The 26,524-nt window shown below is 36.3% G+C and overlaps 1 protein-coding gene across 5 annotated transcripts in view; it reads left to right on the top strand.

Moving 5' to 3' along the window:
- The window catches only part of mib1 (MIB E3 ubiquitin protein ligase 1), a 74,178-nt gene extending 64,812 nt beyond the window's left edge, over positions 1-9,366 (top strand). The window contains exons 19-22 of one of the 5 annotated variants that reach the window (XM_084120233.1): positions 1,817-1,936; positions 5,466-5,537; positions 5,935-6,035; positions 7,579-9,366. In XM_084120233.1, coding sequence (XP_083976359.1) covers positions 1,817-1,936; positions 5,466-5,537; positions 5,935-6,035; positions 7,579-7,719 — 434 coding nt within the window. In that variant the 3' untranslated portion in view covers positions 7,720-9,366. Of the gene's footprint in view, positions 1-1,816; positions 1,937-5,378; positions 5,538-5,934; positions 6,036-7,578 lie in introns of all 5 variants that reach the window. The other 4 variants (XM_084120231.1, XM_084120234.1, XM_084120232.1 and 1 more) reach the window with 4 other exon arrangements.
- The last annotated feature ends 17,158 nt before the right edge of the window (positions 9,367-26,524 follow it).

Below are 26,524 nucleotides of genomic sequence, written 5' to 3'. Positions count from 1 at the left end.
AAAAAATTAAATTTTATATATATATATATATATATATATATATACACACCTAAAGGATTATTAGGAACACCTGTTCAATTTCTCATTAATGCAATTATCTAATCAACCAATCACATGGCAGTTGCTTCAATGCATTTAGGGGTGTGGTCCTGGTCAAGACAATCTCCTGAACTCCAAACTGAATGTCAGAATGGGAAAGAAAGGTGATTTAAGCCATTTTGAGCATGGCATGGTTGTTGGTGCCAGACGGGCCGGTCTGAGTATTTCACAATCTGCTCAGTTACTGGGATTTTCACGCACAACCATTTCTAGGGTTTACAAAGAATGGTGTGAAAAGGGAAAAACATCCAGTATGCGGCAGTCCTGTGGGCGAAAATGCCTTGTTGATGCTAGAGGTCAGAGGAGAATGGGCCGACTGATTCAAGCTGATAGAAGAGCAACTTTGACTGAAATAACCACTCGTTACAACCGAGGTATGCAGCAAAGCATTTGTGAAGCCACAACACGCACAACCACGGCCTACCTGAGCATTGTTTCTGACCATGTCCATCCCTTTATGACCACCATGTACCCATCATCTGATGGCTACTTCCAGCAGGATAATGCACCATGTCACAAAGCTCGAATCATTTCAAATTGGTTTCTTGAACATGACAATGAGTTCACTGTACTAAAATGGCCCCCACAGTCACCAGATCTCAACCCAATAGAGCATCTTTGGGATGTGGTGGAACGGGAGCTTCGTGCCCTGGATGTGCATCCCACAAATCTCCAGCAACTGCAAGATCCTATCCTATCAATATGGGCCAACATTTCTAAAGAATGCTTTCAGCACCTTGTTGAATCAATGCCACGTAGAATTAAGGCAGTTCTGAAGGCGAAAGAGGGTCAAACACAGTATTAGTATGGTGTTCCTAATAATCCTTTAGGTGAGTGTGTGTGTGTGTATATATATATATATATATAATTTCAGTTTTCTTTTTCTTTTTTCTTTTAAAAAAAAAACGTCTGCATTACAGTAATGGCGGCTTGGGGTCAAAATGCATTTATGAATTTCACAATGCATTCACACAATAAAGTTTAAAGTTTCTTGACAAAACACATATGAAAATGATCTATTGTTTATACTTCACTGCACATGTTTCCATTAGTGTACAAAATTATTCCCAACTTTCCCCTTTTGAATGGATGGTAATGAATTTGACCAGCTCACATCTGTGTAGGTGTTCAGCTACAACTAATTGCTTTGATAGTTTTACAGTTTTTAGATATATATTTTAATATGGTATTACTGTAGAAATGTAGCAAATGGCTGTCTTATTCAGTTTTGTATTATGTTAGGTTTTGAACTTAAGTTTAACATTTTTGAAAAGGTATGTAAACATGCAAATAGTAGGTGCATAGAGTTTTGTGGAATTTGTGTCTGTGTAAGAAGTGCATTCATGTAAATTGAAAGTAGTCAATGGAAACTTTTTATGCTAAAGCAATGATAAATTATCCACTCATAAACTGCTGTTGTGTTCACTGTGAAAAAGTGTCCCAAGCATCGAGAAATGTGTCCTAGCGATTGTAAAAAAAATAAAAAAATAAAACCTGTTATTGTACAATAAATCTCTTATTTACATCGTGTTTACATTTTGGTTATAATGAAAGGATTCAAGAGCATGCAGCTAGCATTGAACAAAACAAAGCCTTCATTTTGACTTGCTTGCTACATGCTAAAAGTATGAACTATCAATGATCCAGTAGGCTTTATAGGATAAAGAAGCTAACCCACTTTGTGTGTGTGTTTGCGCATCTGTGTGTGTTCCCGCAGACTGCGCCAGCCTGATGAAAAAGTGTGTACAGTGTCGGGCCGTGGTGGAGCGCCGCACTCCCTTCGTTTCGTGCTGTGGAGGGAAAGGTATGGAGGATGCCACTGATGATGAGGACCTTAGTGAGTGAACTTCCACACGTTCCCGTTTTTTTATTTCTCTTTCCTCTCTCTCTTCCTACGTTCTCATGTCTCTCATGTTTGATATTTACGTTGGCTTTGGTTGGTGCTTCTCTGTTTCTATTGCCCACACTCATTTCTCTCTCCATTGTTATGACTAATGTGTTATTTCCCAAATGTGTTTTCATGACTCCAATCAGACGTGTAGCCCCTCCTCTTAATGCATAATATCAACACCCTGGAATGAGCTTCGTAACTGCTCTGGAATGTCTTCGTAACATGCGCTGCAAGTTCTAAGGATTTTTGGGAAGCCACTCCAAGCAGACGACTGAAAATGCATTCATTTTTCACAGAAAGCATAGAATATTTCTATAATTGGACACGCCAAAGGGGCTATGCGAGATTTATTTTAGTCCCATCTTTTTTTCTTTTTTTTTTTAAGTTGTGATTCACTACTATTTGTTACAACATCATTCCTTTGTATGTGATCATGACACTGCCCATGTTTTTTTATGTTGGTTTAGTTTGAGTTCAAAGGGATACTGGTGTAAGTTCACTTTTTTTTTACAGTGTTTATTTATAGAGAGGAGGATCTGTTTCTTGTTAGCCTCGCTTAGATGTCCAACACATTCATCCACGCTGACATCTCTGCTGACCCTCAGACATGCTGATCCACAAAAACACACACACACACACACACACACACACACACACATACACTCGCACACAGTCCAGTCAGCAGAGGAATGTAGCCTTTAGCTCTTATCTTGGTCTGTCTTTAGTGCCTGAGCTCTGTTTGTTGTAAGGCGCCACTTTTCCACACACACAAGACCGAAGCAGCATCTCATATAGACCTAACACAGTCGTCCCCCCCCCATGTAGACGAAGCAATGAGAGAGAAATGCCACCATAGATGGGATTCTCTCCTGCTTCAGTCACTCTGAAGACTAAAGCACTTCAATCCCCACATACAAGAGGCTCCTCGCTCTAAAAGTGGACGCGATAAACTGCCATCTGAAGGCTGTGGCCAATTGGATGCCTAGAACTTTAATTTCCACCGAAGGGAACTTGAATATGAACACCGGAAATATCCACTAATCATGCTGTTAGACAGATTCTACATCATTTTTGGAAAGTAAGAGTGGGGGGGACTGTGAAATGATCCAGTGTTGTTAGCCGACCCCTGAAGCCAAGAAATGTTTCTCACTATGCCACCATTAATTTCCCATTTAGCGAATATCCATCTAATTTTTTCCAACTTGTCAGGCTCAAAATTAACCAGTCTGTCTTCTTTCACACTAATCCATCATAAAAATCTCCCTTTCAAGCCTCTCAATGCCCATGGTCTCTAAAACCTTTGCTATAAATGTTTTTCCACTGAATGAAAACCTTAAAATTAGGGATGCACGATACCATATTACTATTATTAGAAATGTTTAAATTATATTTTTTATATATATATATATATATATATATATATATATATATATGTATGTATATGTATATGTATATATATATATGTGTGTGTGTATATATATATATATATATATATATATATATATATATATATATATATATACATACATATATATGGGACGATAGTTTTATATGTGCATGCTCATATCCCCCTATTTTTGCATTTAGATTACCTTTGCCATCATATAAATCTCGCTTAAAAATAACTTAATCTTCAGCAAATCTCTAAATGAGTATTTACCCGATTCAGATCATCAGCTCTTTAGGTGAGAGCTTCATGAACTGAACTGAGTGTGTCAGATAAGAGAGACATGTGAACTGTGCATAGCGGTGGGTCCCCAGGACCAGGATTGAACCACTGGTGTAGAATTTTCCATTTATTGATTATCTTATTTATCTTGAGGACAATCCTCTCACCCTCTTGCAGTCCCACATATATGTGACTTCTGTGGAACACAAAGATTGGTCCTGCTTTTTATTGAGTGTCCTTAACTACTTTCATTTGTTACTAACATTTAAAAAAAAAAAAAAAAAAACTTTATTTTAGTGTCCTTGTTACATGTTACATGTACTTACCATAGTAATAACAGTAAATTATGCATAACTACAGCCAATAATAATATAACCCTCAACCAAATCCTAATCCTATCCTAACCCTATAGTAAGTACATGTAGTTGCTTAATATTACTCTGTACTTAAATATATAATTACACTGTAACAATGACACCTTAAAATAAAGTGTAACTACAGATTTTATCCAATATTATTCTTGTGTAAATACATGTTTTTACATTGTACTTAAAATGCCTGCATGCAGTTACATCTGTAATTCATTTCTGTGATTACATCTATAATTACAATGTTAACCCCTACACCTTAACCCACCCTTAAACCTACCCATACCACCAAATCTGTCCCTCACCGTACACGTATCCCACCTCAATAGCAGCAAATTTGTTTTGCAATACATTTTGGTTACACTTTATTTTAATTTGTCCTTGTTAATGTAATTATACATTTAAGTACCGTGTAATATTCATTAACTACATGTACTTTCCGAAAGGGGAAGGTTTGTTGCTTGTAATTATGCATAACTTACTATTAATACAGTAAGTACATATGTAACAAGGACAATGTAAAATAAAGTGTTACCTTTTTTTTTATGTTAGTTACATAGTTGTTAAAGACACCATATATAAAGTGTGACCCAAAGGTTTTTAGAAAAATAATCCATCTCTGAGTCCATATAATGCAAGTAGATGGGACCCTCAATGTTGATGCTTCAAAAATGATACAAAACAAACACAATGGTTACCCATAGGAGCCCAGTGTGTGAATCAATGTCTTCTGAAGCAAAACGATAGGTGAGCGTGAGAAAAATACTAATTAATATTTGAAACGTTTTAAACCATAAACCATCGCTTCTGGCCAACTGTCCTCTGCGCTTCTGCGTCACTTTTCCTGCGAGCTTGGCCGGAAGTGATTGTTTAAAGTTTAAAATATTCTAATTTTCCAACACACCTATTATTTGTTTTAGAAAGCATTGATTCATCCACTAGGGCCGTGTTCGATATTGGTGTTTTTAAAGCATCAACTTTAACTGTCCCATCCACTTGCATTATAAGAACTCACAGAGATGGATTACTTTCCTAAACATCTTCGTATCCATCTGCGTAATGAACGTCATATACATCTGGGATAGCATGAGGGTAAGCAGATACGATTTTTGTGTAGTATCCTTTAAACATGGAAGTAATTTTCGACTATCAGGCCAAATTTTTATATCAGTGCATCCCTACTTAAAAGCTTTCTTTTATGATAGTGATTTTCGTCACCTCTGCAGAATTGCTGTGGAGGATAGTCCTGCACCCATAATTGGATAGCTTGATGAACAAGCCCTCCCATGTGTCAAATACTTGCGTTAACTTGCTCTTCCCTTTGCTCCCTCTAATGAATATTTATAACTAGCGTATACCACAGGCCAGGCTGAATTGGCACCTGAGCCAACAGCAGGGGTACGTGCAATACGTAACACTGTGGCTGGTTGCTTCTCAGCAGGGAGCTCTAACTCATTGGCAGGGGGGTCGCAGGATCTTCTCCAGCCCAACAATCTGGCACTAAGTTGGTGTAAGTATTCTATTAATCACCCCAAGTTCTTCCTGCCTCAACTTCTTCCTGCTCCTTTGGGCTCAAAGTCCCTATCTCCACCCCAACATACGTCATTCTCACTGGCCCACACTTTATGAATTAAAGTAGCCGTTAAGTGGGACCATAAGCCTGCTTGCGGCCTGCTGCGATTCGGTGCTATGGGTTGATTTCACACCACAGTGCCCCATATACGCCATGTAAAGTATCAGAACAGGCACAAAACTTCTAGAATCAAGGTATTCCTCTGTAAAATTTGCCAAGTTAGAAGACTCTGCGGTCTGCAAATGCTGAGGCCCAGGGGTCCACTTTCCCCAACTTCATGATGAACTGTTGACCCGCTGAAACTTTTCTCAATGGCCTCTGCTTTGCTTTTCAGCCAGTGGAAATATCCCAGCCTTGCAGAGGGATAAAGACAACACTAATGTCAATGCAGATGTACAGAAGTTACAGCAGCAACTGCAGGATATCAAAGAGCAGGTGAGCATCGCAGTTTGAAGCGATTCACTCGTTTCCTTGATGCATCGACAACAAACCCTGCCGATCTTTAGTTGTCAGAAAGTACTGACTTCGGTACCAAGTCGGTTCTGAAATTTTAAAAATGTGATGATACCAGCATTTCCCTCTAGCATTTTGAGTGCTGTTGAATGGATTGGCCATTGTGTTGACGTGCTCAACATATATGTCTGTGATTGGCCATTGCGTCCACGCGCTCAACATATATGTCTGTGATTGGCTACAATGATCATCAATGACATCTTTGATGCTCTTCACAGAGCGGATACACCCGGGAGCGTTTAAAAGCAGCGCATCCGCTGATAGACGCAGCTTTCAAACGCTCCTGTATGTATCTGTGTAAAGCACAATGGCCTATCACAGACATATGTTGAGCGCGTCAACACAATGGCCAATCAGAGACATATATGTTGAGCGTGTCAACACAATGGCCAATCAGAGACATATATGTTGAGCGCGTCAAAACAATGGCCAATCACAGACATATATGTTGAGCGCGTCAACACAATGGCCAATCACAGACATATATGTTGAGCGCGTCAACACAATGGCCAATCACAGACATATATGTTGAGCGCGTCAACACAATGGCCAATCACAGACATATATGTTGAGCGCGTCAACACAATGGCCAATCACAGACATATATGTTGAGCGCGTCAACACAATGGCCAATCACAGACATATATGTTGAGCGCGTCAACACAATGGCCAATCACAGACATATATGTTGAGCGCGTCAACACAATGGCCAATCACAGACATATATGTTGAGCGCGTCAACACAATGGCCAATCAGAGACATATATGTTGAGCGTGTCAAAACAATGGCCAATCACAGACATATATGTTGAGCGCGTCAAAACAATGGCCAATCAGAGACATACATGTTGAGCGCGTCAACACAATGGCCAATCAGGGGTGTTTAAGAATCCGTTCAACAGTGCTCAAAATGCTAGAGGGAAACATTTTTAAAATTACAGTACCGACTTGGTACCAAAGTTGGTACTTTTGACAACTCTACTTTTGAATCGTGAATTGTTTGTCGGTCAATAATCGGTTTAAAATTCTAACATTTAATGAATCGCAATCCTGCATCATTGTTTTTTTAAATATATGAACATTACATTAGTTAGACATGCCAATTAACAGAGACTTTTTGGCATCGTTCACGCTCTAATACGCACAGAATTGTAAAAAATCCGCCTTGACAAGTTTTCACGTTCCCACAGTGTGTTAGGTCTTAAAGTGACAGCAGCCTAATGTACCTGCTACTGTCTGTATTCTTAATGTTAATCAAACAACAAAAGAAAAACGGCTCTTGACTGAGCTTTCAGTAAGTTTAATTAACACAGTGAGGACTATGCAGGGTTTTTATTTTGCATTTGATTACTCAATTTCAATTGTAAAATTTCACTGGCATCTAAAGTTACAACGTATTATTTTCTGATCAACTTTTTTCCAGCAAAAAAAAATAACTCATTTAACATGTTTGCCTTCCACTTAGACCATGTGTCCCGTGTGTCTGGATCGCCTAAAAAACATGATCTTCATGTGCGGTCACGGCACTTGTCAGCTTTGCGGAGACCGAATGAGCGAGTGCCCCATCTGCCGCAAGGCCATCGAACGTCGCATCCTGCTTTACTAGAGCGCCAGGCCATCGCAACCTCCCTGTTTTTCAGCCACAGTCTGCGCTGCTGCTCTCATAAGCACCTTTCCTGTATCCGCAAGGCTCTCCGTGTCTCACGCTAAGCTAAGAGACATCAGTGTTACGCCATCCATCTTTATTTGATCTTTTAGCCTCAATATTTGTCCGGTTTACTTCAGTTTTCTGTTTGCTTGGATTATGTTCACCACAAGGAGGAAGAAACTTGCTTAACTACTCCATCTTGCCATTTTATTCATGCAGGTGCCCGCGTTTTTCTGCCGCGAGTAGTTCAGCTCCACCTACAAGACATGAACTGACACTGTCAGGGTCTGCTAATGTTTCATGTTTTTATTATGTCAGTGTATTATGCTTCTATATCCTGATGCAAACAGTTGAATCTACAGTATCTGTGTCTGTCATGATACAGCATGGTGAATTTAGGACATGACTGAACTCTAAGAGTCCTATTGAAGCTTTGGAAATTCATTTTGAAATCTCATTTTGTGTGACGTAGCGTTCAGTTCCAAATACCGTGTAAAAGCATCTGCATTTACTTGTCCTGTCCAAACAGTGGAATAAAAAAAAACATTCACCTTTTAGCAGTACTGTTAGTATAACATTGCATGTTCCTCTCTTGAATTGCTGCTGTACTACAGTATATACACAGTATTATTGTCAAACCCATGGTGGTGATTGGCTCGTCATCTGATCAATACAGGAAAGTGCATGCTTTCAATGCAACTGATCCCTGTTGTCTTTAAAAGGATGTTCATTTACTTAACAAGCATCATTATTGGATTGTTCTCCGGCAGTCTTGCTTTACGCACCATATTGTCTTGCTAGATATTTAATACAAAAAGGTTTTGAAAAGAAACTGCTGGTCTTGTGCCATTGTTCCAAAAACATGAAGACGTTTCATTACCTTTTGGGAATAAGATGCTGTTTAACAATATACTAGTTAATTTATGTATTTGTACCTTTTTCCACTGAATCTCGATGACTTGGAATATACAAAGAATATCACCTGCAAGCTATACATGTTAAATGGGGCCTTAATTTAATTAGGCCACAAGAAAGCCTGGTCAAAAAGAATTTGTAGCTGAGGACTGTTCATCAAAATAGTCTTTCATTAACAATTTGGCATCTTTCTGTGCTTGTCCAAATATATTTTGAAGACCTGTATTTCCCCCGTTTCCTGTTCCCATCTAGGAGGAGGTTTAAAGTTACTAATACAGTTGTTTGATGGCATGTTTCATTACAGTGACTCAACACATTTTTACTGGAAGCAAAAGTAGTTTCATACTTTACCTTTTAAAGAGTTGTATCATTTTTCACAGATTTTGTGATCTTTCTTTTTCAGTATCAGTCTCTTTTGTGTCATTTTAACATTAAAAAGTAGATGCACTAATATACCTTACTGGTAGAACTATTTTGTCATGGTTACTCAAACAGTCTGTTTTGTACCTTATTTTCAGAACACAAAAAACTGCCCTGGTTTAAACAAAACATACTTTTTTTTTTGAATGAACGAATGAATGTTTGATGTATGATGTACAACATTTATCATAGGAGAAATTCCTTTTGCCCTGTATTGAAATTTGCTTTGAATATGCATTGCCGAATAAAGATCTAACAAAATGGCGCACAGTACTTTGCAAAAGATATTGCACTTTCATCTTTAATTTTGACTTCCACAAGACTCTAAATGTCGCTTCAGTTGTCACCATCAAATGATCATAATGGGAAAAAAACCCAGAATTTAATGGTACACGATATAACTTTTTTTTTTCTTTAAAAATTGAAATGCATCAATCCTCCTTCCAAAACGTGTCTTTGTCTTGCCCTGATTCACCTATAGTACGTATAAGTGATGATATTTTAGACCTGTTGGGATGGTTTTCGCGGGAAATTGTGTACATAGGTCACTCGCCCGTTCGCGTCTCGTCATATCTGTAAATAGAGAAATGTTGCTACTTTAATGCATGTTTGGTGTGGGAGTGGAATAGTGTTGGAAACTCAGAATCGAAGACCAGGAGACTTTGGAAGAACTGCAGCCACGTCAACGCGAAGTCCTCAATAAAGAATAACTTCTTGAACGTGATCCCAAAGTCTCCTGGTCTTCAATTTTGAGTTTCCAACAATAGGTTAGTTGTCACAACGAGTGAGAAAGGGTTGTGATGGAGCACCTATATCTCGAACCTCCGGGAATCACCTGTTTTAAAAAAATAAAATAAAAACACTGAACATGACAGAGCTCGTAATAAAACAAGAATTAACATTGCCTTGGTTTTTTGAAGATGGCGAGAACTGAGGGATTTAGTTATTTCAGATTAAATATATTGAGTAGATTCCAATATTCTAGTCTGTGATTTTGAGTAAATGGAAATTAACTTTGTATTTGACATTCAGTTATGTTGTACAATTGAAAGACTGTCTGCAACTAGCACAGCAAAGTAGAAAGATATACTTGTTACTGCACTGGCTTTAGCACAACTATTGCTCATTGGACATATGTGACCCTGGACCACAAAACCAGTCACATGGGTAAATTTTTATAAATAAGAATAAAAAAGCTTTCCATTGATGTGTGGTTTGTTAGGATAGGACAATATTTGGTTGGGATACAACTTTTTGAAAATCTGGAATCTGAGGGTGCAAAAAAATCGAAACATTGAGAAAATCGCCTTTAAAGTTCTACATTTATGTTCACGATTGTGATGCATTCACTCACAAAAATAAATGTTTTATATATTTACGGTAGGAAATTTACTAAATATCTTCATGGAACATGATCTTTACTTAATATCCTAATGATTTTTGGCATAAAAGAAAAATCGATCATTTTGACCCATACAATGTATTGTTGGCTATTGCCACAAATATACCTGTGGGACTTTGTGGTCCAGGGTCACATATAGCCTCACGCATCACAGTCTTAACACATGTAGCCATCCATAACCTAACCATAAGATCTACACTCAAAAAAATGATTTTAGCTCTTTGTTCAATTTCATTAATTAAAATGAGCATATACGACACATGATTCCAGCTTAATTTCATTAAATGTAATCAATGTAATTTTTTAAAAATTTGGTTTACCAAATTTTTTTTTAATTGAGTCAACATGAATATTTTCCGTTCGTCTTAACCGGATGTCACTCAAAAAATGAATGTTGGCCTCTTGTTAAAATAATTAATTAAAATAAGCAAAAGTAACACGATTGTTTAATATTGTCACAACTTAATTTAATTGTTCAATCAACCTAATTCATTTGTGTGAAAACTACATGAATCATTGTTGTTGACATTTAACTGTTCAGTGGATCTGTAGTTCCCAGCATGCTTTGCAAGGGACTGCATTAAGAGGGTCAATTTAGGGAAAAAGTGTTATTTTTATGTGTTTTTCAGTAAATGGAAAGATGTTGTTAGTTAATGTTAGTGTTTAATGTTCAGTTATGCTAGAAACTTAGAGAACTTTCTGTAATGTTTTTGAATTTTGTGGTTACCATTATGCAGAAGAGTGGCGACTGTGTTTAGGCTGTGGGCTCAGTATTGTGCTATATGTGCATTAAACCTCGTGTTAAGGCTGTGTGCACTCAGTATACACTATGTGTAAACCTCACTCGCAGACCTGCACAAGCAATATTTAATATTATATTACTATGTAAAAAATGGTTTTAATTCAATTGAACACTGGTAGTGTCTATCATTAGAAATGACCGTAGAGTCAAATTAGCTAAAATTATAATGTTGGTGATTTAAGGCAGGACAAAAACTAAATGTAGTTAACCTGAAAAAACTTTATCTAGCAGGAATGACTAAATTAATTTAAATTCATACAACAAGATTACAACAAATTATTTCAAACTAATTCGATTTTGTTGGAAAAATATAATTCAATTTCGTGGAAAAGCTTTCCTTAATTTAATTAAGTTCGTTCAACAGCTTATTTTTTTTTTAATATACTCTTCAGCACAATGGTAACCATAAAAACCATAAATGTCACACGTAACTGAACATTAACAGGGCTTTTCCTTCACTCAAAAACATACAATTAATTATTCATTTCAACACTTACTCTCCTGATCCAGCCATATGCACAGCATGCTGGGAACTAAAAATCCCCCGCCTATTTTTAGTTAATGCAACAAAAATCATTCACGTAATCCCAACACAAATGGATTGAGTAAATTTCTATTTGAAATATATTTAAGTGTATTGAACACAATGAAATTAAGTTAGGGCAAAATGTATAGCAATTGTGTTGCTTTAGCTCATTTTAATTAAGTAATTTGAACAAGCAGCAAAAATAAATGTTTTCCAGTGCAGGTGGATATAAGTTGCAATATGTAGCTTTCTAAGAGGTTCATTGTAAACATTATCGATTGTGAAGGGTCATTTCATTATGGCTGTTAGCGCTGTACTGGAATTTATTTTCAAGGAAGTATCGTGTCTATTATTGGGTACAGCTTCAGTCTTCAGCTAGTCAGCTTGAGATCCTTTCCATCTAAACTGGTTATTTCTCTTAACCTAGTGCATGTTTCCTAGAGCAGTAGGATAACCAACGTTTGTAACGTCACTAATTAAAAATATCAGTGTTTCCAATTAGTCATAACAACAGCATCAAATTTTGAACTTACATGCCCAGATGACATCATTTTTTGGATTTCCATCCATTCGTCACGAACCATATTCATCCTCAGAGCCGAAGCACAACCAAAACAATGTTCTTTTGCAAAACCCATGCAGTTTTGTTTTTTAACCGCTAGAGGGCCAAAAGTTACATGGTGTTCCTTTAATGTTGGATTATTACAATTCCCAGAGACGAATCTTCACAATAGAATGGAAAAATGGCAGGTAGTCTAGGTTAACTGGGGTCTTGAAACAATCCAAGACAAAACGATTCATGTGTGGTCATGCATTAAAACATTTAAGATTAAACTTAACTCATGTCCATAGAGAAATGTAATGGGAAAACTCAGCATGACATCTCTTGAGCCTTGGTTGTTACTGAGAGCTTTTACATCCTGCCTATCGACCGATTCATTGAGCGACCTCTTACTGAGGAAGATCCCGAAGATCTTTCTTCTGAAAACCCGCTGATCCTTGATTCTGGCATAGTACGTTAATAGTGATTTAGTGATAACATCTTGTTAATATCCCACGTGCTGCACAAGTGTTTTGAGGCGCGCTGCATCAGCGAACAAGTCTTCAGAGCGTTTCGGATAGAGAAAAGAGCTTAATGGAGCTGATTATAGAAATGGGCCTCAGTGGGATGTGCTGACATGTAGTTGGCCATCCTTCATCCTGACTGTGGCCACTGCACCACAGAGTAGTGTCTGTTTTGTTTAGGATGTGTTATGTTGTATTGACACCTGATTTAATCTGATCATACACTATGTACAAAAGTCATTAGTGTGCGAAAAGGTTTTTTAATGTTTCTGAAAGAAGCCTCTTATGCTCACCAGGGCTGCATTTATTTGATCAAAATACAGTATTAAAAAAAAACAAAAAAAAAACAGTAATATTACGAAATTTGAAATAACTGTTTTCTATTTGACTATATTGTAAAATATAATATATTCCTGTGATTAAAGCTGAATTTTCAGCATCATTACTCCAGTCTTGAACATCTTCAGAAATTATTCTAATATGCAGATTTGGTGTTAATCAGTTATTGCCAGATGCTTCATATTTTTGTGTAAACCATGATAGCTTTTTTTCAGGATTCTTTGATGAATGGAAAGTTTAATGGACAGCATTTATTTGAAATAGAAATGTTTTGTATATAATAAATTCTGTACTGTCACTTTTGATCAATTTAAATCATCTTTCCTGGATAAAAGTATTATTGGAATTGATGTTATTTTAAATCTTTTGAATGGCAGTGCTTCACTGTTTCCACAAAAATATTAAACACCAAAAATTGTTTTTAACATTGTTAATAAGAATTGTTACACTGAAGACTGGAGTAACGATGCTGAAATTATAGCACTGCATCACGTATAAATAATATTAGAAAATGTACTGCAAAAAAAAAAAAAGTCGCTGTTTGGATTTAAATAGGCAAATACTTAAGAGTCAATGATTGGATTATTATCGCCGTGATTATTATATTTCTAGCATGCTATATGTTTGGCAACAGAAAATGGATGCACCTCTTGATGGTAATAACATCACAACATTTTCCATCAAGAGGTGCATACATTTTTGGTCCAGATCTTGTATTGCCAATGCAAGAGTCCAGCACTCTGTAAAGTCTCCTCCAGCACATCCCAAAGACTTTCAGTGATTTAAGCTCTGGACTCAGAGGAGCAAATTAATTTGTAAAAATTATTCTTCATGCTCCTCCCAATCATTTTTTCATAGTTTCAGCCTGATGAATATGGCCGTGATGTGTCTTCCTACATGGATGTTAAAGAAATGAAAAGCTACACACTGTCATTTAGGGTTAGAAGAACTGATGACAAACACATGTTAGAAACACAATAATCACTGAAATAATGATCCAATCATAGACTCTTAACATCCCCCTGCATGTAGTCAATAATTTTATCCTTTAAAACTCATCTTTGATCACCAAAATGACATATTAAACCTTTTTTTTCCTGTGAAAAATTCTTCATGCCTTAAAAAACTGTAGCTTGAATGTAACTCTACACCCTTGCTTCATTTAATATATGTGGACTCATGAATATGCTGATTAGCCCCACCTCCACTCACTCACACCAGCTCAGAGATTCACTCGACCAACTTTACTGTAGTGAACGCAAGCGGCAACATTCTAATCTGAAAAATGAAGCCTACCCGGAAGTGCGAAAAACTGCAATCCATCGAAAATCCGCTAGAGGGAGGTCCCAAAAGGGAGCAAATGTCCATAGACCCCATGTTAAAATGTCCGTTTTCACAGCATAAATTCATGTTTTTACAGGTTGGTCCCATGACTTTTATTGTATTTTTCGATAGGTTCCGCGTGCCTGACAACTGTGAGGGTGGTGAATTTTTTTTTAACTCGTTAGTTTAGATCGTATTTAGATATAAAATGTATGACAAATAAGGGCGTGGTTAACTTCAACTTCAAAACCATTGAAAGTCTATGGGTGACGTCACAGACGCTTTGTCCATATTTTTTACAGTCTGTGAGTGAACGCTGCCCAATGGTGTCACTTTTTACAACGTCGGACACATAACGGTAATTAATATGATTAGCCTTTTGCTTAACTATGTTATCAAACAGCTAATAATGTGTTGCTAATGTTACACAAACCATGTTCACATTCGCATCTCAGTCTGCCTTCAAACAATCATCAGAAACGCTTTGATCAAGAACTTCAGTGGAGAAAGGCATGTAGTTCATCATAACATCGTAATATTCATCATACACCCGCTATATACCTGAATTTTTATATCAACAGAAGAATAAACCAGGATAACCTGGCATCTCTCGAGACTCCCCTGCTAGTTCGCAGTTAATGATATGCTAAAGCCCGCCCGCATGTTGACCTGATTGGTTACAAGGTAGTTTGTGACGTTAGAAACACCAGCGATTTTTGAGACTCTTTTTTCACTGCAGTTTTAAGAGGAAAATACTCAGCAATGTTTGACATGAATTTGCACATGGTTTGACTTTAATCATATTAAAAACACCACATAGACATAGAAACAACATTAAAAACACAGGTGTACTTTAAGTATTTGCCGATTTAAATCCAAACAGCGACTTTTTTTTTGGTCGGACAGTGTATATTCAACAAGAAAACAGTTCTTTTAAATTATAATATTTCACAATATTACTCTTTTAGTATATTTTGATCAAATAATTGAGTATAAGAGACTTCTTTCAAAAACATAAAAAAAACTTGTGACTGGTAATGTACATCACGAATCCACCAACATGTGTTAGACTTTGATAAACCTTTTAAAAACAGTATTTCCCAATTTTCTCATGAGCGTCTCTCAATCACAGGCCACTGTATATGAAATCCCAATTCTGAATACATGGATATTGTGTAAAGTTTCCTCAGATTACATGGGAAGCACATATTTCTCCATTCTTCCCTACACCTCAGTGTTGTGTGTTAGCAGAGACAGTGTAGATTAGGAGATTTAGGAAGCAATTATCTTCTCAGCGGTCACAGGCCTTCAGTTTGTGAGAGAGGGAGACGGAGTGAACGCTGGGTATCAGACTCAGACGGAGTCTCCCGCTGAGAGTGACTGACACCAGACTGTGGGGTACGAGAGCCAGATAGATGACTGCTTTATCTTTACAGAGATCACACCTCAGCTAGAGACAGCTAGTACAGAGAGAGGTGTTGCTGTGATTGATTGTGATCCCAGAGTGAAAGTATGAGAAACCCCCACCAGGGGGCAGTGCCTGCTCTCGACACTCATCAGAGCAGTGCCTGAGGAGATTGGCACTGTGGAACATTTAGGATGAATCCTTGCATTTAGTATGTTCTGTCTAGTATGAGTGTGTGTTGTATGAATGTAATCTGGATGCACTACATCCACCATGTTGTCATTATCATGTGACCTTCCAGCAGTTGCGTCGCTTCATCTTCTTTTACTCTCCCGTTGCCTCATGGGATAGTAAAGAGTTCATCATATGCACACTTCAGAATCTGACTGGAAGAAGTAGATCATCTGGGTATTTTTTTGCATACTCTTTTATGAGTACTGTGAATTCTGACATAGGCTACTTCTTTTGTCACATACTGTTTTTCGCCTACTTGGCTATATAGTAGGCCTATGTGATTTCGGATGTTTGATACAACTTCAAGATGAAAATCTTTATTTCAGCTGCCATGATGTTGGTGCTAAAGAAGCATTTCTTATTATCAGTGTTGAAAACTGTTGTGCTGCTAAATATTTTTGTGGAAATGGAGATACTTTTTTTCAGGATTTTGTTTTTTGCTGAAAGAAAAATGTTTTGTGACATTATAAATGTCTTTACTGTTACTGTTTCAATCAATTTAATGCATCGTTGCTGAGTAAACATATTCATATCATAATTACGTACTAATGTGTAATAAAAACGTACTGACCCCAAACTCTTAAAAATAAACATTCTTCATCAGCATCAATCTTTCCTTGGGGAACCTTTAACATGCAGCCTTTCCATTGGACAAAAGGTTATTTAGATTCTTAAAATATACTTCACACCAAAAAAATAACACTGAAAAGTTCTTTTGGCAGACCAAAATGTTTTTTTTTTGTTTTGTTTTTTATGGCACCCCCTTTTGGAACCTTTACTTTTAAGAGTCTATCACAGGTTTCATAGACAAGGCTTAAGCTGGTCTTAGGCTAAAATGCATGTTTGAGCTGTTTTAACTGAAAGCAACTTCTTAAAATATATCAGTGCCATAGTTTTGTCTCAAGATGACCACCAGTATTGAGTTTTTCTAAAACAATATCATGATTTTAACGGTAAAAGACTGTAAAATGCTACAGTGAAAAACTGTTAATTGGTTAACAGAAGGTTTCTGTATTATATACGGTGAATAACTGTGATAGATCTAACCGTACATTTAACTTTAATTTAAAATTGACAGGTTTTGGAAGTAAAAAAAGTAACGTCATTGTATAATTTACAGTGAAAAAAACGTAAATTGACATTCCCACAAGGTTTTATGTTGTTAAATTAATGTTTATTGCATTTTTAAAAATGTCATGTGTGTTACCATGATGGTGTTTAGTGTTTGTGTGAATGAAACTGTGCAGCTTCTATATATAAATATTATCTTTCTCAGCTTGTGGAAAAGCTGCTTGTGATGAGCTTTGATTCATCACGTGACTCCTATCACCACTGTGATTGGTGGCTGTCAGTGTATTACAATGGTATAAAACAGATATTAATACTTATATAGGTCGTTTATTTAAGTTTTTTTTATTTATTTTTTTACTGTAAATTTAAGTTAAGTCTGTAAAACCTAAAATGCTGATACTGTATTTTTTACGGTAATTTTCTGGCAACCACAGCTGATGTTTTTTTACCGTAAATTTAACGGTATTTGTTTTAGAGTGTACGTTTATAAAACCTAATTAAATTAAGGCCTAATCCTGGCTTAGACTAAACCCTGTCTGTGAAACCGGGCCTATATATTGTAAAAATTTGAATATTAGGCTATAGAAATTAGAATAATGTATAATATAGGTCCATAGCAATATGAGTTTTTTTTTTTTTTTTCTAAAGATGTACAAACTATCCAGGAAAATGTAATTGTATTGTAATTTTTTTTTTTTTTATACCATATTTAAAACCGTTGAATTCCTGACAGAGAAACCAAAGTTTATAAAACGATCCTTATTTGGAATACATCAGCATTCAATAAACTCATCCACGTACGTCAAGCACACGTTTCAGATGCCACACCTGCTGCTGGAAGACATTGATCCTTGTGTCTGAAGGTCCTCACACGTCACCTCGCTCATGGCAGCGGGGGATATTTACGGCCTGGCGTTAATGACAGGCACGGGCAAAGGCCGCTCGGTCTGGACAGGCTCTTCTGGGAGTGCTGAGAGCGTGTAGGACACAGGGCTCTGGAGTTCGGACCCTACAGACGCCACACAAAGTCATAAAGAGGCCATGTTTTCTCCTCCCTTCGCCATCTCAGCTCTATGATTCTGACATTTGTTGTGTAGATACAGGTCGGCCTCACTTCTGCTCAAGGCACGCTGCAGAAAACGATGAAATGGTCTGATAAACAAGCTATAGTAGCAGTTGCGTAACTGAAGAACTAATCTGACCAAACAAACTTATATTAAGACTAGTCTAAGCAGTTTATGCAACTGGCCACCGTTCCTCATTCACTGCATTTCGCAAGCACCTCGCGTTCACCCTCATGCACAACAAACACCTTCGACAGAGGCGCTCGTGCCAGAGTTCCAGGGAGGACGGCTCTCTTGAATTTGAACATTCCTTTGAAAGTGTACATCTCGTTTTGTTCATATTTTAGTAGACCTACTGTTTGCGTCTTTTGTTTTGAAGGAAAAAAGGCAAACGGAAGTATGTCATTGAGATAAATGTATTTGGATTAATAATAATTAAGGGGTTTGTACAAGGTGCTTAAAGTACTAGCCTACTTTAAGTACTCGAATTTGACTTTTAGAAATTTAAGGCCTGGAAAACCCTTGAAAACAGCCATATTACGAAGAGGTACTTGAAAAGTGCTTGACTTATTTAAATACAATATACAGTCAAACCAACATTTATTCAGACACTTCACTATTTCTCACATTATCACAGTTTATTCGCTATAGTTTATGGTAATGAAGTATGACAAGAACTCAGAGTTGATATTTCACTGGTTTTGGCCATCCTTCTGTTAGACTGTCAAATGAATTAGATTGAACAGATGTCAGCTGTTAAATTGTTAACATTTTTCCTGTAGTAGTGCTTGATTACTTGACCCAAATAATATCAGCATAATGTTAATATTTTAGTATCTTATGCTTATTTTACTATAGGAATAGTGCAATTTCTTTTTCACTTGTAATACTGTAATTAAATGAATAACTTTAAAGTAGTGCTGTGCAACGATTAATCACATCCAAAATAAAAGTTTGTGTTTACATAATATGTGTAACTGTGTGTAATTATTTTCTATATATAAATACACACATATGCATGAATATATTTCATACATATTTGCATTTATTTACTGTATACATATTTGTATTATATATATAAATATTTTATATATAAATAACACATTTTTCTTAAATATATACATGCGTGTAAGTGTATATATATATATATATATATATATATATATACATATGCACATATAGATAGATAGATAGATAGATAGATAGATAGATAGATAGATAGATAGATAGATAGATAGATAGATAGATAGATAGATAGATAGATAGATAGATAGATAGATAGATAGAATTATACACAGTACACACAGATATGTAAACACAAACTTTTATTTTGGGTGCTATTAATCGTTGCCCAGCACTACTTTAAAATAATTATTTGTATAAATATAACATTCACCTTTTTTTCAAGATCTGTAAATTAATAATTTGGTTCAAAATTATTTAGATAAGGACCACATGGAACAATGCCCGTTTTAGCTCATCTTTATTTTTTCAGGAGTTTGAATCAACCTGTCCAAAAAGTATTTTGAGAAGGCTTGCTTTAGTTAACCTCAGTAAGTAAAATCTGGAATGTAAAAATATTTGGTATTACTCATGTAAAAGCGCTATATTGGCCCCATTTTCATTCCTATTTCATCTGAAGGTTTCATTTTTGTCGTCTCAGATAACTGCTCAATTCAGTAGTGAGTGGTTGAGGGAGGCGAGGTGAAGTAGTGTTTATTCATCCAGCACATTCACAAATTCTGCCTTCAGAAGGTCAGCAGGAGTGTGTTACATACTTTTTTGTTTCTATGGAATATGACTAGACCGAAAAAGCTTACAAATTAACACAAGTCAATCATCTGCATATTTTTCAAATGACTCTTTCTCATATGTATTTGCTTGCAAAAATGAGTCACTCCCCCCACCCATAACCGACTCTGCCAGCAAACAAAATATTTTATTATTTTTTCAAACACTTTAAAAGCACTACCATTATTATTAATTATCGCTGCCAATATACAGTCAAACCAAAATTTATTCAGACACCTTCAACATTTCTCACATTATCACAGTTTAATTTGCTATAATTTAGAAAATGGTTATCAAATATGACAATAACTCATAGTTATCAAATCAGTTGATATTTCACTGGTTTTGGCCATCCTTCTGTTAGACTGTCAAATAAATTAGGTGGAATAGCTGTCAGCTGTTAAATTTAACTACACAAATAGATAATACCAATTTAGCTCAACCAATCACCAAGCAATGCTTCATTTAGTTCAGTCTGTGGTGTAAAAAGGTTGCATGAGCAATTAAAGAAAAAAACACAAGCAAAACATGGTCAGGTCAAAGCGTCTGAATCATTTTTGGTCCCAAATTTGTATAAAGTTTACTGGTAGTCCACTTTATAAAGAATGTTTGGGTATAATATGTCACAGTTTACTTTATTTTGTTATCCTCACTTACATAAATGAACTATAGTGTCCTGCACCCACTAGTAAAAAAATATAAAAAATGATATCTGGTGTCTGAATAATTGGTTTGACCGTACTATAACAAATATTCTGTGGAAGCTCAAAAAAGCATTTCACTATTTTAGCATTTTTGCCATGGAATTGCCTTTGCACAATCCCGAGCAATGGCAGAATCCCAGATTGAACTGAGTAGACGAGGATTGGGTGTTGTTGTCGCCGGGGATGCCGTGAGGAATCGAGCTAGTCTGCTTATCAATAGGCCTCGACTGGAGCTGGAGCCTCCGGGCCACATTTACAGTGCAAATGTTATCGTTCCAGTGACACTTTAAACAGTCTTTATCAATATATAGTCATTCAAGGTTTATGAGCTTTGATAAAAAATACCACTAGCTTTAGCAGGGTCATGCTAACCCTTCCTCAGTTCAACTGTGGTCCCCATGAGCTTCTGATGCTCGCCATGAATAAAGACAAAATTCGCCCGGCAGACATAACATTCGCTGATTCTGTGGAAGAAAAAGGAAAAACAAAAGCAAAACAAAGAACAACATATTGGCTTCTGACGCGAGGGGGGTGAGCGATAATGCTCCTCTTGCAGAATCTTATCGTTCTATTATCTTTAAAACGCTGGGTTATCATAATTGCTTACTTAATAATTCTATAAAACCTCCTTGAGCTCAACCTTTGACTGGGTAGTAAACTGGTGGAAGTACTTGATTTCTAGATTGGAGACGATAGTTGTTTGTTCACCGAACAGCATGTCATTCATCAAAACTTCCTCTCAACTCTCCTCCGTTTTTTGGCTCCCTGCACATACTGTAATCACGTAGACGATACTTTAGTCAGTGATAAGCTTTGATAGTAGTGACTCAATAAGATATATTTAGCGTCCATCACATGCTCTGTGCACTAGCGAATGCTTTAACACTCTTGTGGCATCTCGCAGACTTGGGTATTTATGGATTTGGGGTTAGTTGGGATGGTCTTTCCATAATGATTTGATTTTAAAGGGATTTTTACAATGGTCGAGAAGTGCAAAACAAACCACAATTATAAAACAAAATGACAAATCAAAAAACAAAACAACAAATTATAAACACAATGTCAAGCCTAAAAACATAATAACAATTCAGAAAACACAACGAAATATCCCAAAAAATATAAATAAATAAAAAATAGCAAGTCAGACAAAACGGAAAAGGTATATTTTCTGAATGGAATACTTAGCGTTGATTGGACGAGACATCTGTCAATTAAGACTTGCAGAAAGCAGGCTGCGAGAAAGTCGATTCTCATGTGCACGTGTAAGTATTAGAGATGTATCGTCTACGATAATAATTGTTGTTTTAACGATGTACAAGCTGACGTTATTGAGTTTGACACACTTTGAAAAAAAAAAAAAAACTCGCCTTGAGACGCTCTCACATGATGTTAGCCTATTAGATTTAATGCAGTTATAATGCTAATGCTTATTATTTATCTTATATGGTATGCACACAAGCAAGAGTGCTTCCCCCCCCTGAATATCAGCTCGAGTGATATTGATTTTATACAGTTCAATTAACAAGAAGTTAATATTGTTAATTACATTTCTCGACTTCCTACTGCCGCAGCCTGCTGTACTTTCTGCATGTCTTGATTGACAGATGTCTCGTCCAATCAGCGGTAAGTATTCCGTTCGCAAAATATACCCACCTTTTCCGTTTTGTCTGACTTGTCGATGTGTTTTCTGACTTGAATTCGTTTTTAGAGTTGCCATTGTGTTTATAATGTGTTATTTTTGCATTTGTTATTTTGTTTTCATAATTGTGATTTGTTTTGCACTTTTCAGTCACCGTAGATTTAATTCGCGAAGATATAATCTTTTCCCTATTTTATTTTATTAAGTGAAAAAATTAGTAAAGGTGAAATGTTAATTGAGTTTTACAGGGATGACATCAAAACCCAGAAGTTTAATTCGCTACTGGTTCTCTCGAGATTTTCCTATAGGGTTTTATAATTGGGTTTTTCAATGTATGAGTAAGGGCAAGTTTACACGACAACGATGTACTAAAAACAGAGTTTTTCCTTTGTGTTTTTCACGTGGAGACGACAATGTTGTCAAAATGATCCTCCTTCACACGGATCCGCGACACCGACTAAAACACTGTATTATTCATGCCAAGCCAGTAGGTGGCGATGGCACTTTGTAAAGAAACACTATAGACTGAACAAGTTACGCATGCGCATGACATCACTGTTTTCACAAATTCACATTTTTGTAGTTTACACAGAGACGATAACGTATCGTTTTCAAAACTTGCATTTTGAAACGCTGTTTTCAAAAGTTTGCGTTTTCAGGCCCCCAAAACGCTGTTGACGTGTAAATGAATGGCCAAAGCGCATAAAAATGTTCAATTTTTTGTTAAAAACACTAGATAAGAACATTTGTGAATGTGTGTAATTTACGTTGTCGAACAAAACGTTCAAATATCGTCAAATTATGTTTTTCACAGATCTTATTTTTTAAGAGGAAAATCTCGAGGGAACCAGAGGCGGATTATTCTCCCAGATTTCTACGTCATCCCTCCGCCACTTTATTACAGCATATCCATAGCAGAATTACAAAACATAGCAATATTCTATGATCTAAAATGTGGTGAGAGCATGAACAATGCTGAGCGCTGGAATATTTGTGCACCATCTATTGATTTGGGGTTCAACCCCGGGCTGTAAAGAGAGATAACGCAGTTAGCCATTAACTTCTGTCAGGGGTCACTCTGCAAGTTTCACATAGGTCCACAAAAAAGAAGAGGAAAAAAAAATGGATGGACTCTGGAATATTGATTTCTACTCTACCCATTCTCTCACCCTCAGAGAGAAGAAAATAAGAAAAGCTGGCTTTAAGTTGTACTTCTGCTGCGAGAGATAATGCCCCTGCATTCCGGTCGACTCCCTTCAAGGTTGCTGGCGTTTGGCGCGCAACACCTGACAGATGCAGTCTTGTTTTTGTTCTCGTCTAAAGGCTCTTTGTTTTCTTTTTGAACCCTCTTTTGTGTAAAGAGACCTTGTACAGAGTATCTTCGAAAAGTTTAACAACTTAATGTTTCAAGTGGGAGAATATTATGTAGAGCTGAGGTCAACGCATTTAGCCTGTGTCACTTCAGTCATTAAAGGAACTAATACTTCATTTTTATTCATTATATTACCATAGTTGAAATTATAAGCTGTGGCAAATTTTTTATTTCAATTATACATAGTTACTTATTATTAGTGAACAATTAAATATGCTAAAAGACAATTAATATTCTGTAATATCAATCCAGCTGCACTGACATTACTGGATGAAAACTAATTTTTAACTGAATTATGTTTCTAATACAACGACTAACAGAGTGATGGCAAAGTTGACATCTTTCTTGACCAATATTTTTTTAATCTTTTGGAAAGTCATAAAGCACTATTTGCTTTTATTTTGCTGTCGGAGCAAATGGGAGCGTGAAAATTATATTAGTTGTATTTTCCATTCCCCATTATAGAAGTTTACCAAATTATGTGGACTTCTGCTTCTGAGAACCCTGGAAATGTGAAAAGGGTCCATTGATGAACATCTGAACTGAACCAACACTAAACTGACTTGAGTTATAATAATCACACTATTGTCTTCTGTAGAGCTGCTTTACGGCTGAAATTGAATTTGTAATTGATTAATTTTGCAACATGAACACTGTTGTTGAAGCTGCTTTTACACAATCTGAATTGTATAAAGCGCCACATAAATAAACGCGCCTTGACTTCACTTAAATGAAATATCTGGAATTACACAGTAATTAATTTCACATAATTTGCATGCAATTTTAAAATCAAGATATTGGGTTCTCTTGCTGTCAGTTATCATTTCTTTCTTTCTAAAGAAGAGTGTAGTGGTAAATGTAGTTCATTGGTGATTCATGAGAAGGTTAGGAAACTCTGTGCTAGCGTCAAGGTTATTGCCCAGCCTGGGAATGAAACACCTGGTCTCAGAGTTTCTGGTTACACTGTTGCCTGCTGGTAAAACTGGAACATGGGTGAGAATCCAGCTGTCATCTACCACTGTTGCTCTGTCCTTTCTGTTACTTTAAAAAATCTGGCCTTCAGAAACACACAATTTATTCCATACAAGGAAAAAAAAAAACATATTTAGATTGATTTAGCCTTGCGTTGCTTTCTAGTTTGTGTTGACGCTGTGGCGTGTCAGTGTTGAACAATGATTATTTGTGTTTGACAGCAGATATATGTAAATTGAATGAACTGCTGAAACTGTAACCGTAATTCCTGACCTTACTGTGTTTGAGCTCATGATAGCTGATAAGGAAATGAAGCTACTGCATTGGCTGTGTGTGTGTGTGTGTGTGTACCTCTGAAGACAATGAAACTGCTGCTCAGATAATGCGATTATATGTGACCTAATAGGGACCTAATGTGACATAAAGACAGTCCCTTCTGAAGGTTGAGGAAAGCCGCATCTCAGATTAGACAATGAAACTTTCAGTGCTTTGAATCTACAAGACTACATTTCATTTCTTAAGCATTTTGTGTGACATGAGCTGAGGTTCATTTACCTCAACTTTCAACTTTTGCACTGTATTTCTTGATTGTTATTATTTAAATATGTACATTAGCTAATTAATTATATATGTACCACAAAAGAAACATATAATCCAAATCTCATGAACACTTTTATGTCATTTTTATCAAAGTGTATTTGAGCACATTCTTGTGCCTTAAACATGCTTTAACTGAACCGACTCTGTATTTGATACACGTCCAAGTGAGCGCAGCATTGTGATTCTGCTCTACAGTTTATGTATTGTGTACTTTACTTTATAGGCTTTTGTCATAGTTTTCCAGACACAATATACGATTTAATCAGAGCTTAATGTTTAATCTGTAACAATTCTGCTGTTGGCTTGAATATTATCTCTCCCCTTTATGCAATTCACAAAATTGTTGCGTTGTTCTGCCAATGTCAATTTACACATATTCAGTTTTTTTAAGATGAACTTTTGGAACGGTGTAAGTTTAAAGAGATTTAAAGCAACCTAAGTTATCAATAATCATTAATGGCTGAAGACAGTGACTCCATCAGATTTCTTTTCCCCCATGATGCACTCCTGCAGTTTAAGGGTTCTGTTCATATGCTGTTCTGAGTCCCACTACATTCAGGTGACACTTCTAGACTGTTGCCATTATATTCAGACTCGCTATTTTACAGATTTACAGAATCCAACTTTTTTGGGGGGATAGTTCACCCTCACCCTCATGTCGCCCTAAATAGTTTGCCTTTCTTTGTTCTGCACACAATAAAAAGGTATTTAAAAAAAAATTCCAAATGTGTTCGCTCATACAATGAAAAGTCAGTTAGGTTCAATATTGTTTTGGACCCCGAGGAATTTCATTGTATGGACGAAACAGAAGAACCACACATTGAAAAAATGTTGAATAATTGAATTATTTTTTTAGTTATGTGAACTTGACACTTCCACATAACTTATTTTTTTCAATTACTCATGGTTTATTTAGGCTACTTAATAATTTTAAGGTTTCCTCACTTTTTAAAGTTAAGTCAGCTGATCAGTTTTTGGCGAACTATCCCTTTAAAAACTGTAACGAATTAAAATGATCAAATAATCAAGCCCACAAATCAACTGCTAGCAAAATTCATCCCAGCTAACAAAAATGAGTTCTACGCATGTTTTTCTGAGGATCCCAGTTATGAAGATGTT

The sequence above is a fragment of the Abramis brama genome (genome assembly GCF_963993115.1).
Source record: "Abramis brama genome assembly, chromosome: 7".
Taxonomy (NCBI): domain Eukaryota; kingdom Metazoa; phylum Chordata; class Actinopteri; order Cypriniformes; family Leuciscidae; genus Abramis; species Abramis brama.
The sequence above is the reverse complement of the archived record's forward strand: the minus strand, read 5'-3'. Positions and strand labels throughout refer to the sequence as shown.